At 35.7% G+C, this 17,680-nt stretch overlaps 1 protein-coding gene across 2 annotated transcripts in view; it reads right to left on the reverse strand.

Moving 5' to 3' along the window:
• Positions 1 to 17,680, reverse strand: part of PIR121 (transcription activator) — a 341,166-nt gene that overhangs the window by 291,184 nt on the left and 32,302 nt on the right. Inside the window, exons 5-8 of one of the 2 annotated variants that reach the window (XM_089823811.1) lie at positions 9,494 to 9,558; positions 9,146 to 9,223; positions 4,799 to 4,918; positions 4,601 to 4,671 (exon numbers count right to left, since the gene is read on the reverse strand). In XM_089823811.1, coding sequence (XP_089679937.1) covers positions 4,601 to 4,671; positions 4,799 to 4,918; positions 9,146 to 9,223; positions 9,494 to 9,558 — 334 coding nt within the window. The remainder of the gene's footprint in view (positions 1 to 4,600; positions 4,672 to 4,798; positions 4,919 to 9,145; positions 9,224 to 9,493; positions 9,559 to 17,680) is intronic. The other variant, XM_089823814.1, reaches the window with a different exon arrangement.

Below are 17,680 nucleotides of genomic sequence, written 5' to 3' on the forward strand. Positions count from 1 at the left end.
CAGGAAATAGGTACCGGGTTGCGGAGATAGAAGCCCCCTCCATATGCTACCCTACCCTACCCATGCTCATCCAACGATGAGTGCCCGTAGGCATGCAAATTCCCAACCCAACCCCAATGATCACTCTTCCAAAAATACCATGGAAGATCGGGACTCGCAAGTCATCCGACAGTGTACGCGCACGTACTCGTGTGTGGCGCACCACCATCACGAAGATCATAACAAAGGACTAGATGAGAACACAAAGCAAAAAGTCCCTCAACCAAAAAAAAATCGAGAGGACGGATGCAACATGCATCCCAATGCAACAAAAGATGCAAAAGTGGTCTGACAAATATCCAAACAGGTCATCCAGTTCCACGACCCACATTGTGCCAAGAAAACCCGAGAAAACAAGGCAGCACGCAAAACGAGGTAAAAACCCCAAATTTTGAAAAAATTTCAAAATTAAAACCCATTTGGCCTTTGGGTGCAAAAACCCCAAAAATTCAAAAATAATCGAAATTGGATACCGTATGCAAAAACGGCCAGCATAACGGCTCAAAAACCCAAACCCCCATTTCAAAAACAGGGAAAACGTTCATACCCAACCAACCGAGCAAAACCAACGAACAGAAACAGAGGGGAACACTAGTTCTCAACCTCCCAACATACTGCTATAAGAAAAAAAAAAAAAAAGCAGAAACGGAGGAAAAACATTAAAACGGTACCTAGCAGCAAAAGGGGCCGAAACTGAAACCCGCAAAATAAAATAAATAATCCGCTGAAACTGTTGAAACTGACAGCAAAGCATAAACTCCCCTAGTTGAATCCAATGAGACCAACCTCGTGCAAATCCCACGCTCACAGCTCCCAGAATGAACAAAACAAGAATCCTTCAAAAGAGGATTTCCAATTTTGCTCACCAAATTCTATTTCTGAAAAGTGAGAAGTGAATAATAATCCCACTTTTCCAATAGTGAATAGTTGATTCTGGAAATTAGCCAGCTGGAGTAGCTAAACTCCAAATCGACCCAAACGAAAACAAATTATTATCCGTAACGGAAATTCACCTAAGGCAAAGCTGCCAGAAATTAAATCAAAAAAGATTTAAAACCTCAAAACCCAAAATCACAGAAAAACACATAACACTTTCGCGACAGAGCGAACCTCTAAATGCACAGACATGCTCACTGGTCTAATCACATAATGCAAATGACTTCGGATTTACTAACCACCAAAAGGTTTTAATTAACATAACTAAAATAAGGATACGTCGACCATACAAGGACGACATTGGTAAACATGAACAGTTGAATCACTAACTCCATGTGCCATTGCCAGGGATATAATTCCTGCACACTAAAATACACGATCAAGTGCAGTAGCATATAATATCATAGCCGAAGCAACATGTATTAAAATACCTATTTAATTCATTTACATCACTCACGTTCGCAAAAAGCGTAAAGATACAAGAATGAAGGAAAATAACCATAGCATAAAATTCATCTCATAACATGATCAATGAATATGTCCAATAAACCATATAACTAGATATCCTCATAGATCTGCTGCCATCTCAAAATAGCATCAACATGCAAATATGATAAACTGAACAACATAGCAGTCTAGCATCTATGGTACCAAAACAAAGTATAACATCTGACCCTCAGATCATCTCCAAGAACATAAAAAGAGTAACAAGTATCTCTCGAATCAAAAATAGACAAGGTACAGACTGTAAACACGAGAGGTACTACAAGGTTGATGTATGATTTATGGAAGGAATTGACAACACAATAATCAAGGCAATACGTTTGAGGAAGATTCTTCAAGAAGTTTCTACATGGTCAAAACCACTTATGGAGTTGGAATGATTCCCAAGGTACAGATCGAATGTAGATTCATTGTGTTCAGGAGAAAATAAAGAATGAATGGTTAGATTCATTGTGTTCAATCTGGATTGTTGGATCTAGGTTTAGGTTTGATCTTAAGGCAACGGAATGGATTTCTACTTAAGGGTAAAGAAAGAAAGAACTAATTGTTGATTGCAAAGGAATGCAAAGTTGGAGAAGGTTGCGATCATAGAGGAAGATGCAAAAATGAATGCAATCAAGCCAAAGTGCAGAGTATGGTTTGTTGTTGAGTTATAGAGCTTAACTAGATCTGACCTAACAAAGATAGTGCAAATTCCAAATCATTTTCTATCTATTATTATCTAACAATTGTAGCAGTAAAATTCCTTAATCGAGTGGATCCTAACAGATCCCTTTGTAAAATCCTCTAATTAGGTGGCATTCTAAAGAATGTTCAAAATCTTCTAACAAGGTCACTTCTTGCAGGGTAATGACTTTGACAGGTCTCGAGGGAAATCCCTTAACAAGGTAGCATCTAACAGTGCTTTTGTAACCCTTAACTGAGCAAGCTCCTAACAGAGCATATTCCATAAGAATACACATTTTTTTATCATCATTCTCACACTGTGGTTTTCACCCTAGCTAGGTTTCCTCGAGATATATCAAGTGTTAAACATGTCTGAATGATTTTTATGTGTTTTCTTTGTTAGCTGGGTTTCCCTTGATTAGAACATCAAAATTGGTAAAAAAGTGAACAGCAAATGGTTAGAGTGAGAATCCTATGTAACTCTCTAGTCTATCTAAGAGATAGAATAGAAGCATCAATTGAAGTAATCAGAATCAATTGAACAACAAAGAGATAGCAGCCACTTTCAGTAGATAGCAAGTCGGATCACAACTTAGTCCTCAACTGCTAACTGAAGAAATCCTAATTAGCATCAAATAGCAAAGAGAGAATAGAGAAAGGACATTCTATTGGATGCTATAATTCCTACTAAGGAACTAAGACAAAGATTAGGCATCTGAAACTGTAATGTCCCTGGTAGTAGCGTTGACCAGTTTAGGCAATCCTACAAACAAATTAGTTAGTAACACAATAATAATAATTCTATCTATACTATTTTCCCCTCTAATCTACCCCAATCTTAAGGATGTCTCTAGATCGGACTTCCTAGGTCATAGCTACCTTGTCATCTTCCCAGAAGCGCACCCCTTAAGGTCCTTCTTGGACAGGACATCCTCGATCCAAGGCCAATCACATATGCATATGTTAACAACATGAGAATATTTTGGCACATTAATTCTTGGCCATGGTGGACAATGGAGATCTTAATATCTTATATGCTCCATGCTTCGAGTCTCTTCAATCTTCATGGTGCTAACTTTATAAGTTAACACAAAATTTATTTAATTTCTACAAATATATCCTTTTTATTTTCCAAAGATGGAATTATATTTATATCCTTCTACAAATATATCATTTTAGTTATATTTATTATTTACCGTGGTCTTATTTAAATAACTTGGGATATTGATTGATCAATATACCCCTACATAATTTAAATGTCTTAATAATGAGAAATGCTCATACCCGGCCGTGGGGCCCACTCGTGCCTTCTCCTCACAAAGTATGCCTTCCTCTGCAATACGTACCCTCTGCAATGCGGACCTGTCGGATGTGCAGCCACTACAAAGGAGTGGAAAGGTTTCCGTGCTCGATGTGACTGCCCAATCTCCTCACTTCTTGGTACATTTGTCCTTTGGCTGCTGCATATTAATACGTGCATGTGGTGATGTGACCCCTGAATGGGTCTTTCGGGTTATGACATGGCTATATATCTTGTCAACATATAATTGTCATTATTTGATTTATTAAGTGTTTGGGAAACAATTAAAATAAATGTCACTTTATACATGAACAATATTATTACCATAATTCATTTTTTTGTCATATTTTAAATTGATTCATAATAGTATTTATTATTTATTCAATTGAAATATAACAATATACATAATAGTTTGTCTTAGCGAAGGTCCATTATAGAAACTTGGTATATACTTTTAGAATTATGGATATGCATATGTGAGGATGGATACACCCAAAGTAAGGTATTCATAAGACCTGAGAGAGAGAGAGAGAGAGAGAGAGAGAGAGAGAGAGATGCCAAGTATTGGAAATCCATAAGGCCTTAAGAAGAGAGGAATTGTGGGGAGATGATGACATAGCTGGAGGAATGCTTAAGTTGATCGCATGACAACTTGAGCCCCAGGAAGTCCTCCCACAGATGCTAAAAACCTGATCACAAACTCTCCCAAAAGGATTAGGAAGAAATTAATATGGGAATTAGACAATTCTTTATTTATGCATATGTATATGTGCGTGTGTTGTATAGAAATTACTAACATATGTTCAGGTCTACTCATTAAGGAGCAAGGTTTAACACCAGAAGTATATGTCATATGATACCTTCTTTTCTAAATATCCAACTATATGCTAATGATATGTTTCTATTTATCAAAAGAGAGGATATGTTCTAAAAGATGTCTCTAATAGATATTCAACACAAACAGAATATATTGTTATCAAAACTCATAAAAAACCCAGTTTATCAAAAACTAGAGCTAGAAAATTATTCTATAATGTTTTATGAACTAAATTTTTAATGCAAAATTAACAAACCATTTGAATGTGAAATTTTTCATCACTTGCAACCAAAGATGTAAATTTCAAAGTGAAAAAAAAAAAGGAAACAAGTGAATACCACATATGGGTTATTGTAGGTCCATTGATTAGTCTCTCTGGCCGAGAAAAACGTTGCATGTCAACTGCCAGCTATGCAAATATAAGTAATTAATCAGTCCTAATCAGAAACAACCTGAAATTCATGATACCAACTCCTAATCAAGGCTTTAGTAATCTCAATATTAGTGAACAAGATATCAAGAGAAAGAAGCCTTACTTTGGATGCTGCTGATGCTTGCCATCGTTGGATTTCACGCAGCCGACTGATTTCCAAATCCAAAACTTGGTAAGTTTCAAAGTACAAATCTGCTTGACTTTGCTTCAAAGAGTCTGGTAGCTGCATGAACCAATTATAGAATTTAGTCTACCTCATTAATTATTTAGACACCTCTTGGAGGACAACTGGTTAAAATTTTAAAGCACCAGCTACTAGAATAAAATTATTATACAAACAAAACCCAACAAAGAGACGAAATTTTCTGCATTTTTCCCATTGTTCCTTCCAGGATAAGGAAAACCATTAAAAAGTCTATAAGGTTGGAATATTTGAATACTAAAGTTTGAAAGTGACATGTTGATACTTCTCTTTTTGGTTATTAATCATCAAAGAGATTGTATTTGTATTGAAAGAGAGCTACAAAAATAGCAAGCATAGTTGAAATTTGATGCGGCTAGGAACCAACTAGGAGATGCTTTTGACAAGAACTAATCTAACATGGGAGGCAAAAGTCTGAGAAATGATATGCATATTACGCCCTTTTCTGCATGTTGTCAACTGTGAGAATCTGATTGTGCATAACAAGTCATAAAAATGCTCTTACAACATAATGTTTATTATAACCCCAGACTTATTCATAAGTCGGTCCTAATTACTTTTTAAACAGCTCCATTTTAATATAAATTTTAGCCTAACCTTTGATTTAGGCCATATATTGTAATAGCATAATGTTACTAGAAGTCAAAACATCTTCATAAGTAGGTTTTAATAACATCATTAAGGCTTTACTTTTAAGATACATTTTAGCTTTAGATTTGGTTAAGGTATATGTGGCCATAAGGGGATGATTATCCAAATAATAAGAGTCTATTATATATTACTTTTATTAATTGAAATCTTAGCCGTATGGCATAATTTGACTACATGAGTTTATTATGAATTGTTTACTTAATAATTTAATTATTAGAAAAAACAAACTACCACCATACCTTAAATCAAAAATCTACACCCACCCAAAGATGGAGGGCTGATTTCATACTACATTTAAGGGTTTCCCGTAAAGGAAAATGTATAATGAGAAGTTCAAATATATGAGTGAGTATTGTTGATGTGAGTTTTGTTCCACTACAACATGTAGAATCAAATACTAAATGTTTCAAAGAGAAACACCAAACACTCAATCCTCTCTTGATATAAGGTCATCTCTCATGCTAAGCTTGCAAAATAAGACCATGAAATGATTTCAAGAGTCCTTCTTAATCATGGACTTTACTTAATTTTATGATAGGATATGCTAGTTATCACAAACGCACTTACGTTATTCATTCAATGGATATCAACTCTTGCACTTCTAAAGATCTTGCTTCACAATGTGCAACGAAAATATAGTTCAACTTTCCACTTCAAGCGCAACTTAAACTTATAACTTTTATTTCTACTTCTACTTCTAATTTGTTATTTGGGAAGTGAGTGCTGGTGTTAGTATATGGAATAGGCAAAAGATTAAGTTGATCAACAAGTGAATAGGCACACAGCAGGGAGATACAAGAAACATCATTTTAAAAAGGGCCATTTCAAACACAACTTGGAAGTTCCATTATACTAATTGAATAACAAGAAGAAGTTTTCGTTCCAGACTCATACGTAGGAAACACATGGTCTATGGAACGCTCAGAGAGTAGAGAGTTTACCGCGGCCAGATATCTCAGTCGGAGGTATAATCAGTAAGAATGAAGGGAGGTCAGGCGGAGTAATCCAGTCAAGTTTGGGAAGTCAACTTGGAAGTAGCTAACGACACTCGAGATTAGTGAAGGCATTAACTCCATCATTCGGGCTCACTGCGTCTTCAACCTTCCTACCGCGAGTTAGACAAGCATCAATAGCATGTGGATGAGAGTCAGCCCCAACATCAGAACGACTTTGTGAAACATTGTAGACGCCCAGCGGCATTTTTTTGGCAACTATACGGGTCTGTTCCAATACCATACTGCATTTTGAATTTTTTTATTAGGTGGGTGATTAAAACAAAACCGATGACTGTTGTTTTCTAGCCCTTGTATGGATTTGTTTATGACTGGTAATGAGAAGACACTTACTGACGCCTAGTTCGTAGTCTTAGGATGAACATGCTTGGTTGGATTATTGTTATCAGATTTCGAATCTTATTTCATGTGAACGGTGAATTTTACTAGCATTGCTAATTTATATGTGAAACGTAAAACTCTCATAAAGGGTTATCAAAGCATCAAGGCAGTTTTGGAATTCCTTGGTTATGTTCAAAATCTGAATCTATCTATACAGTGGTTTAATATTGTTTCAGTGGTGTTGTGAACTATTTGACAAAATTACAATTCTACTATTCAGTTTTTGTAATGTCCCCTTTTTCTGGGACATTATAATTCTGTGTGGCTAGCTCACTTCACCTAGGTTTCGGGGGCGAAAAGGTTCTTTACGGGGTTCAATTCGAGATTTGGCCTAGACATTTCCAGTTCCAGAGCCATCGGAGCAATTTCGGCAATTTGTCCAGATACTTACTATTTTTAGTAAGTAATCAGAGCTCAGTATTTTCGGTACCTCAGTGTTGGGTTGGAAGCGTCTCACCGAGAGCTTTCCAACGAGCTATTGCACATGCTCATCAGAGTTCATTTGGTCAGTTATTTTAATGCCTAATGACTATATGGTTTACTGACTAAGTGACTATTAAAGTTCATTTAACTTGTCACTTTATTTTCAAAAGGTACTATGTTCACTTAAGTGACTAAAGGACAAAAAAGTTGTTTTATCCCACATTGCTTGAATGAGCGTGCATCTCATTGGGAAAAGTAATAAAGGTACAACAAGCTACACATGAGAGGATATATGAAGATTATAATATTCAAACAAATATTAATCTGGGAGCTGGAAATAGTTGTTGATTATTTCTTTTAGGACGCAAAACCTTGAAGAAGCATTTGAAAGTTGGACACAAACCTAGCCTTCTTACAGGTTTTATCTACATTTGCCAATCTGACTGTTATTTCTATTGATAAGATTAGATTTTCTGGATTGTTGAGTGTTATTGTATTGTTGTTGTATAATACAGTAACATATTTGGCGGTTATTTGTGTTAACTCTTGGTGCATATATGTATTTCTGAATATTGGAGGAAATAAACGAACTTTTCTGAGTTTTCTTGTATTCAAATCTGCTGGTTATAAATCTATTAAAGTTCTGGAATTTATATTGCATATTGGTTTACCATTCGGATTTAAATCTGCAATTACATATCTTGGGTTTTTTGGTATAATATCGGGAAAGGGATATTGCAGTTTCCCTATTGATAAAATTGCTTCAGAATAGTACAGTGGTACCAGAGCATATTTAGGCTGCTTATGGACTGTTTGATTTTATGTCAAATACTAAGCATTCAGTATTTCTGAGGAAGATTTAAGTCCAGATCAATACACAACCTCATCAATATATTGAAGGTGGTCTTCTCAATTTTTGTTGTCTACCAGAATATCATCAGAGAACACTAGCACAAACTTCCACAAGATGCTTAGTTGTTTTACATATACAAGCAAGATTCCCATACGTCAAGAACATACCAATTCTTGAATGGACAAAACTTGTACTTATAGCTCCAAAACTCGCAACTTGATAAAACTCAAAAGACCCAATTCTGATTGACCTTAGTGGCTACACAAAAACATAGCAAATTAAGAAAAACTTTACAACCATTAGGTGAGTTAATGGGAAAGTTTTCAACCTTCTGTGTGACTTCCGACTCCTGTGAGTTTTGGGCAAGTTTTGAAACTATAATTAAATCTACTAAATTGGCTTACATAAGGAAGTCAAGTTGACTGTCTATGAAACAACCTTACAAGCAAACAAAACAAAGTCTAATAAGAGTTTTACCCATATTCCTAATTGTGTTAAAACCACCAACATGAAACTAATGATAATTTATATTTGTTAAATACTTCACAGTTCCCAACTTCACACCATTTGAACTCAATACACTCCCTTTGATAGCTAATTATTTTAAATCCTACTTTGACAATATATTCAGGTAATCATTCGCAAAAGACCAACAAAGCCAATCCCAAAGGACTCATAGACATGCTAAATGTGTCAGTTACTTATGGCAAAAAGACAGGCATATTATGCAAAATATTTAGGAGGTGCCTTAACAAAGATAAGTACTTGACGAAAGATTCTTTAGAAGGTGATTCATCTAATAACTTTTTATCAAAATGTGAATAGTCCATCTACAAGACATTTTCAATAATAGTTAAACCAAAAATTGAAGACTTGTTTCATAAATATGGTGGCATTCCAGAACAGGAATGAAACTGAAAAAATGACCTGGGGAAGAGCTTTAACACAGCTGCGATAGGTGTAAAGAACAGCTGCCATCTCCTTTCCCTCTTGAACCAGCACATTCTAGAAATGTAACAACAAACAAACATTATGTACTTTTATGATCAACATTATCCAGGTCCAAATTATGAGATTGTTACAGTTATAATTGACAAAAAAATGAATTGAAAATAGAAACTCGTCAAGCTTTCATTCAAATGAAACAGGAAAAGAAATAAGGAGAACTATCCTTAGCAAGAAAAAGCTAGATCCGGCATTAGCATGTAACCTATATTTTTTGGGAAAACATACTCCAAATGTTGAAAAAGAATAAGAGAACAGAAGCAAATATACCAGCTGGTTAATAGATTTTGTATCCTCCAGCAAAGATAAACGATAAGCAGGAACATCATCATAACCTGCAAACAAGAAACCAACATTCATTTTATAAGACTTAAATTGTTCAAAGATTTCTTTACAGTTTCAACCATCTGTTTATATTGTTCTCTCATATTACAATATGATAATTATTACACGATTAATGCCCCCATTAAAGTTTTGATCATAAAGCAACTATAAGAATATACAGAACTGTGATAAATATGCACCGGACAAGTTTAGAACTAAATGTTATAACTTTGAATCATTTTACTTCTTAGTGAAGACTTGACAATTAAAATATATAATGTCATACATTGACCTACAAAAATATTTTGGTAATAAAGCTATATAACTCTTCTGATACATAGCGGATCAGTGTCATTACACCAGTTATATTAATGATGTCCATCACAAGAAGCCTTAATCACCTAATTTTGCCCCATGTTGTTGTATTAATGTCAGGTTTGAGTCAAGCGGATGGAAAATAGTTCTTATCATAGCAAACTGGCATGCCTTGGTGATCTTGTTCCTATGTGGTTTTGGTAGAAATAAGAGAAAATTTGTCCAAGAAGTGGTAAAATAGGCAAAAATCTGAAAATATTATCACTGATTATAATATTAAAAAGAAACAAAAAATGTAATGGAACGGTCATCTAAAGTTTACAATAGTGAAAATAAATATATTTTAGAAGCTCCTAGCTATAATTAACTGATAAACAAAGAAAATAATAAAAAATTCAACAAATGACTAAAAATTGGTCAACAACACTGAAAAATATGTCAGGTACAATAGTGTAATCTCCCCTTTATTTGGACCCTGGAATTTAATTAGATGATTAAAATTTAAGTTCTTGAAAATAAATAAATTTAATGACTTGTTTTAATTTCGTAGTGTCATTATAGTAACTTATTTTATATTAAAAGGAAAATTGAAGAGTCAATTTACTTATTCGCAGGCTAAAGTTAAATATGAAAAGGAGAAGGAATCTTGTAAATAATTCTAAAAGTTTCCCCAGTTGGCTATAAATGAGCAGTGAGAGGCTCATTCATTATTCTTGGTTTATTATTGCTCTTGAAAAAATCTGAGAGCTTCTGGCTTTCGGTTTAGGAAACCGAAGGTCGGAAACACTTGGGTTTTGGCTGGTTGGACAAGAAACCAATTCCATCTGTGGAGTGGATGCAATTCAGGATTCACCGTTACTCATTATTGTTCAGTTTGATGGAGTTTTCATCTGGAGATCTCATAGAAGAGTTTTATAGATAGGTATTCCATCTTTTATTGAGATTCGAAGGTTTATCTATTGCTTCTATATGGATTCCCCATTAATATCTGGTAACTTTAATTCACCTTTTTGATAAGTTGTTTGTTGAAGTTCATTTGGATGCCAAATATTACAGATTGAATATTTGGGCAAATGATTAATTTTGGATATTATTATAATTTATTATATGGTGATGGGTGATTGAAATTGTTGGTTTGAAAGTTGGGGAGTCGTTTTGGTTAAACATGGGAAAGGAATATGCTAAACTTCTGTCTGCGGCTCATTATATGATGGATGTTAATCCTAACTCCTTATCACGCTTGTTCATTACTGCCGTGCCAGATATATCATTTCTTGACAGCATGAATAACATTCTCCTCTAGTGCATGAAGCTTCAGGAATCTCATTTGAGACAAGTGCTGATCAATGGGGCTTTGATTTGGTTGAGCATGAATTTGTACTGTTTATTTTAAACCATTGTTTAGTAATATCAAATAGGGAATATCAGTTTTCTACATTCTATAACAGTTCTCTGGAACACAGTGAGGTCCAAAAGTTGACGCAAAAAGACAAGCAACCAGTTGACACCAAGGATGTATTTTCTGTTGTAAAGGACGTCAAAACAGAAGGAAACCTCCACCATAGCTGCTTTTCCTCCATATGAATAGGATTTGAATGAATGATGCTGGTCATGGGAGCCTTCCCAAGAGCCTGAGACTCCATATTGCAATTGTGGGAAACATTAATATTGTGCAGAGGCATTAAGATGGAGTCTGAACCGTATTTGGATATTTCAGATATTGGTTATTGTTCCTGAATGCTGGAAATACACTATCAGTTTGCTGAGGAGTTAGGTAGTTGCCAGGTCTATTTGTATGCTGCCATTGCAATGTAGGGAGTGAGTGTGTGAGTTAAAAGTTAGATGTTGCCAAACATTTCAGAATTGATAGAAACCTTGATAGGGCGTATCTTCCGTATCTCCTTACAGTTGAGGATCAAACTCGTTTTATCCCTTATCATGGAGTTTCTGAGTGGAGTTTCTGAGTGTCGAAGACAGTGTATGCTGGAACATATTTGTTAAGAGTAAAAACTCCTTGCTGAGTTCTATGCTACGTTACCGGATACGTGTGTCTGGCCTGAAGACAACATCCAGGTCTGTACTGGGTTTGGATCTGCTGAGGGTCTGTAAAGGACCTTGTGAATCCCTGCAGACTTGTGGTCTGCAATTCCACACTGATCCATAAGGTCGTTTACGGATCCGTCAGGGACCGCCCATGAATCCGCGGGGACCCCCACGGACCCACTGCCCAAAAAAGAAATGTGGAGCTAAAACATGTTATAAAAACAATTTTTAATTGTTTTTTTTGCTGGAAACCCTAAAACGGCCCCTTCTAGATGTTCTCAAAATCATTTTACACTCATTTGGTCTCTCATTTTGTTATCTCATTCTTGCAAGTTTGAACTGAACTGATTGAAATCCAAGGAGATTGATTCTGGAGTGAAAAATATTTCATAAAGGAAGATTTCAGTGTTGAAAGTATGCATTGGAACCATTTTCTTTAGTTTTTTCGTACATTGTTTCAAGTTTTTTTAAAGTTTCAAATTTTGTAGAAGTTTTGAAGTTTTTTTTTTTCGTTTTTGTTATATGATTGCAAGTGCAACAATGAGTAATCAAAGCTAAATGGGTGGGGAGGGATCTCAATTTAAAATTGATAAAAGGTCTCCTTTATGGAGACACACTACAAGAATTTCACAATGTACTGGAGGTGGGGGGGTTCATTTGGAAATGTAATTTTTGCAATGTACAATATAGAAGCTCCTACTCTAGAGTCAAACTTCTTGAGCCCTAGGGGTAAAAGGATTAATATGTGTGACGGGCGAGATAAGAAAGGGTTGCCACCAGGGAAAATAGCAGCATATGTAAAAGAACAAGAAAATGTTGACAAATTAATTTCAAAAAGGAAACACGGTGCTTATAGTGGGAAACAAAAATCAATGACACCACCCACTCACCAAGCCTCTAGACATCCTTTCTTGCCTATATCTTCTAGGGATGATGATGACATAGAAGAACCAAAAATCATCACCCACATGAGAGGCCATTAACAAAATAAGTTGAGAGATACAATTGATGAAAAAATTGGGCATTGCCTCTTTGTGAATGTTGTTCCACTCAACTTAGTTAGATCACTTTATAAGAGGGAGATGATGCAAGCAATAAATAATGCACCTTCTAGTTACCAAGGCCCTGGACATGAAAAGGTGTACACCACCTTATTGCACAATGAGAGAGAGAATGTACAAACCCAACTAAAACCCATAAGAGATACTTGGGTCAAACATGTGCGTCTATTGTCTCAGATGGATGAGAAGATTGCAAAAAAGTCCTTTGATTAATGTTATTGTTGTGTCCCCCAAAGAGGCAATGTTTTTGAAGGCAATTGACTGTGAGGGTCAAGTAAAAGATGTTGAGTTTATTGCTTAGATTCTCATCGGTTCCATAGAAGCAGTGGGTAGTGATAATGTTGTCCAAGTTATTATAAACAAGGCAAAAGTTTGCAAAAGTTTGCAGGGCTGCAGGTGCATTAGTAGAGGCTAGATATGATCACATCTTTTGGACACCGTGCACCATCCATTCCCTCAATTTGGTGATACAAGCTATTGGCACCCAAATAGATTGAATGAAGCAAATATATATGTGTGAGGCGATTCAAATGATTGTGACAAACCACCATATGTCACAAGCAATTTTCAGAACTTTCTCCAAATTGGAATTATTGAAGGTACATTTTACAATTTAATTTATTTACTTCATTTTTTAAAAATCATTTGTCGTGTTCTACATAATTAAATGTGTTACTAACTTACTATTAACATGTTTTTAGGTGGCTAAAACCCACTTTGCATCACACACAATTGTCCTTAGACAACACAATGAGGGTGAAGGATGCATTCTCACAAATGTTGCCTACCAACCAATGGGGCATTTGGAAACAATTCAATACAACAAGGGCCCAAAAGGTCAAGGCAATGACATTGGATGATGATTGGTGGACTCGGTTGAATTACATATTGGATTCACCAAGTCTATCATATATATGCTTACGTTTGCCGACGCAAATCAGCCATGCTTGGGGGACATCTATGATGCCATGGACACCATGTTCGAGAAAGTCAAATTGGTAAGTTATAATGCAAACCTCTATCCTAGTTTATTAATATTATTATTAAGAGATAGCTAAATTTTTAAAAAATTTAATCTACATAACTTACATCAAGATAACTTAAATGAATATCATTCGTTATTCATATCCTAGATCATACAAAGGAGTGAGAATCACCCTACAGAGACCTTATACAAAGAAATTGAAGATATTGTTCTTCACTGCTAGAACAAGATGACTACACCTTTGCGTCTCCTAGCTTATGCTCTCTCACCCAGGTATTATAGCCCAGATGTACTTTCTAGATGACTACACCTTTGCGTCTCCTAGCTTATGCTCTCTCGCCCAGGTATTATAGCCCAGATGTACTTTCTATTTCGGGTAGGGTGGAACTTTATAGAGATGTTGAGGTTGCTAGTGGGTATAAGAAGGCATTCAGTATGATCTTCAACAATTCAAAGGTGGGGGCAAATGTTAGGACAGAATTTGTATTATTCATCTCAGGAACAGATGTAGATCCTACGGTTGTGAATAATTAAAACAGAATGGATGGTATTACATGTTGGTACCTCAATGGTAAAGATTACTTGTACCTCTAGCCTCTTGCCATAAAGATCTTATCACAAGTAAGTTTTTAAATTTTAGTGTTTTTCATGTTTTTTGATCACTTGCACTGTAGATTTTAACACTTTGTTTTGTTTGTTTTCTCTCTTGGTTGCTACCTCTTCTGTCACTGAGCGAAATTGGCGTACATACTCCTTTATTCATTTAATGAAGCATAACTGATTGGGCTCAAAAAAAGCAAAAGACTTGGTGTTTGTTCACATCTACTTGCGCTATCATGTAAGGAACCAACATACAATAAGAGGGCAAAGAAGCTTTGGGATGTGGCACCTGAATCTACTGACATGGATATGACGATGCAAGATCTTGCTAGAGCCACATTGCTTGATGTAGATGACGAGGAGGTCAACACTACACCCTCTAATGCTAGTGGAACTCGCTTTGGTTCCAATGATGATGAGGATCTATTACTTGCAACCACTCAAGACCTCTATGATCCACATTTTTTAGATAATCCAATTGATGATTGAGAACACTCTTAAGATTACTCAATCGTGATTCAAACATTATTGAACTATAAGTCTATAAGTATTTTCATAAATTCAATGTTATGATTTTCTTTTGGATCATAATGTTTATCTTTGACATTTGGCAATGTTCAATAGTTAAGCACCATAGATTCAAAGTATGAAATGATTTAGTGTACCAATCAATGGTTATACCTCACTAGGAAGTCGGGAAGGCCTTTACCCAATAATCTTCATCTTCCTGCCCAATAGTTCCCAAATGGTCACACATGTCTTACACTATCATGTTAGGTCTTCTAACCCATTGCCATTAAACTTGGGGAGTTTTTGTCTGTCTAGAGTATCTGACATTTTTCTTCCCTAATTGGTACCTCTGTGTTCTGGAAGTTAGGTGGGCCAATCATTCCTTCATGCCCCCTTGGTACTTCCCCCATACCGTTAGGCTATGACACTTCCCTTCTCCTACTATTCTTGTATATACCTTGGTGGTAGCGGCACTCCCTCCTTCTCGAGGTCTTCAGCTCTATTTTCCCTATTCTTATTTCGTCGGATATGGCCAGCCCTCTTATCTGACATACCATATTTTTTATGAAGTCAGTGACCTCTCCTTCCAAACTTCTTTGTCACCGGCTTCAAAGTGCATAGATGGCTCTGTTCCACCCAACTCGCTTCCCCGACTATATGTGTCTACCTCGTTCGAGGTAGAATGAAGCATTAATCCCGTCTCGGCAGCACTACCAAATGGCAATCCCTCCTTACATTTCTCACTAGGTTTGTGAGTTATGTGGACCCTTCCGTAAGGCGTTGCAACCTTTGTTGTCTCTCTATCTGTTGTTGGATTCATACGCATCATCAAATTCTAGCTTTTTTTTCCTCTAGCTGTGATTCCTTATGGTGCCTTTTGTCATTATTCGGCAGGAGGAGCATTACTTTTTAGTAATACCGATTGTGCGGCATCTGTTTGTATCTTGGGGTTCCTCTTCACGTCAGTTCCTTTCATGTAATGTTGTTGTATTTGTTATCTTCATTGTTCTCTTTGGGTGACCTCTCTTTCTTGTTCTACTTCTACTAGTTTATGAGCCAGTAACCTCGGAAAGCTCCCCAAGAGATCATTCACCATGAGTCTAGCTCGTACTGTACCAATGGAAAGAGCCTTCTACTCTGCCTCTCGTTGTACGTACTGGTCTACTGTTATATCCCACGTGTGAACGAGGTCCTGTGTCAATTGATCCTCTCAAGTCACTTCCTCCTCAATGTTACTGTTTGTTATCACTACTTGTTTGTCAAAAGTACAACCTATTATACCTCCATCTTTTCACCTGTCACTTTGAGACCTCCAAGTTTGTACTAGGCAACGGAGCAGAAATGTTATGTGTCGAATATGGAAGTATTCATGCACTAGATATGGAAGTGTTTACATGCTAGATATGAAAGTGATCTTAGCATAGAAACTACATATCAATGCACCCAGTTTGTGGTTAACAGAAGAACAACATTAACAACAATGTCATAGAAAAGTAAAACACACGGCAATGGCAGAATATTACTTTTATTGATTGTACCCAAAGTATTACATTACCAACATGTCCTCATTGTTCTCAACAATCCCTACATATAGAACTCAAGTTGGTTAAGGATACCAACTGTCATGACTCTTCGATACATCTTATTTCATAACAAGTCTATTGATTATTCACTAATCACTTATTAATAGACTCCAAGATTGGTTTTTTTTTAATGCATGAATAACAAACCAATTTATATGTTGAAGTCAGCCATCAAACAACAAGCGGTGAAGGAAAAACTTTTGAATAAATCGGAATCTTCTCTAGACATTTCAATTTAGTTCCTTTCAAAGCCTACATGCAAACTGCTTGACAAATGACCTATGGAAAAGAATGCATATTTTCTTGAAAAATAGACTAGAGACATTATAAATAGCAAAGAACTAATAAGTCTTTGTTATTTTCAAGTATATATTTATTAACCTAACCATGCTACCCGAAGTCTATCTCGAGCACTACTAATGAAGAAAATCATAATGAAGTCACAACATCTGGTCAAACAAATTAGAAATGAAGAGATTGATAAAAAAAGCTACGAGATTATCTGAATTTCAAAATTTAATCTGCTAAGAAATTAAACTTCATGGATGAAACTGAGGTTTAAGATAAATAATAAAACATTTTAGTACTTGATCTCTGTCACACAAATTGAGGGTAACATGAGTATGATATCTTAAAGGGGACATGTACATCAGAAACAATAAAAAAAGACTTGTGTGGCCACCAAAGGAGGCGGTTCTTCTTTTTACCACATTCGTTCATATTAAAATGCAAAATAGTTAAAGAGGAATGGAGAAAATGTTACATGCACTAGGGTAGAAAATAAACCTCAAGTGTGACACCTAAATTAAAGACATGATGTGCTATTTAAAAATATAAATAATCAGATATTCAACAATTAAAAATTTTGGTTGTTGAAGAAGAAAGTTCATATCACTTAAAAAATAAGCTCCTATTCAGAGGTCAAATGTCAAGAATGATCTTGTTGGACACATGTTATATTTATCAAACCTGAAAGTTGACTGAATATCCATCATCCAAACAAGAAACTAAATCACATTGTAAAGGAGTAAATGTA

Source organism: Cupressus sempervirens, chromosome 1 (genome assembly GCF_028749045.1).
Source record: "Cupressus sempervirens isolate cs-2001-9-10 chromosome 1, ASM2874904v1, whole genome shotgun sequence".
In the NCBI taxonomy this organism is placed as follows: Eukaryota; Viridiplantae; Streptophyta; class Pinopsida; order Cupressales; family Cupressaceae; genus Cupressus; species Cupressus sempervirens.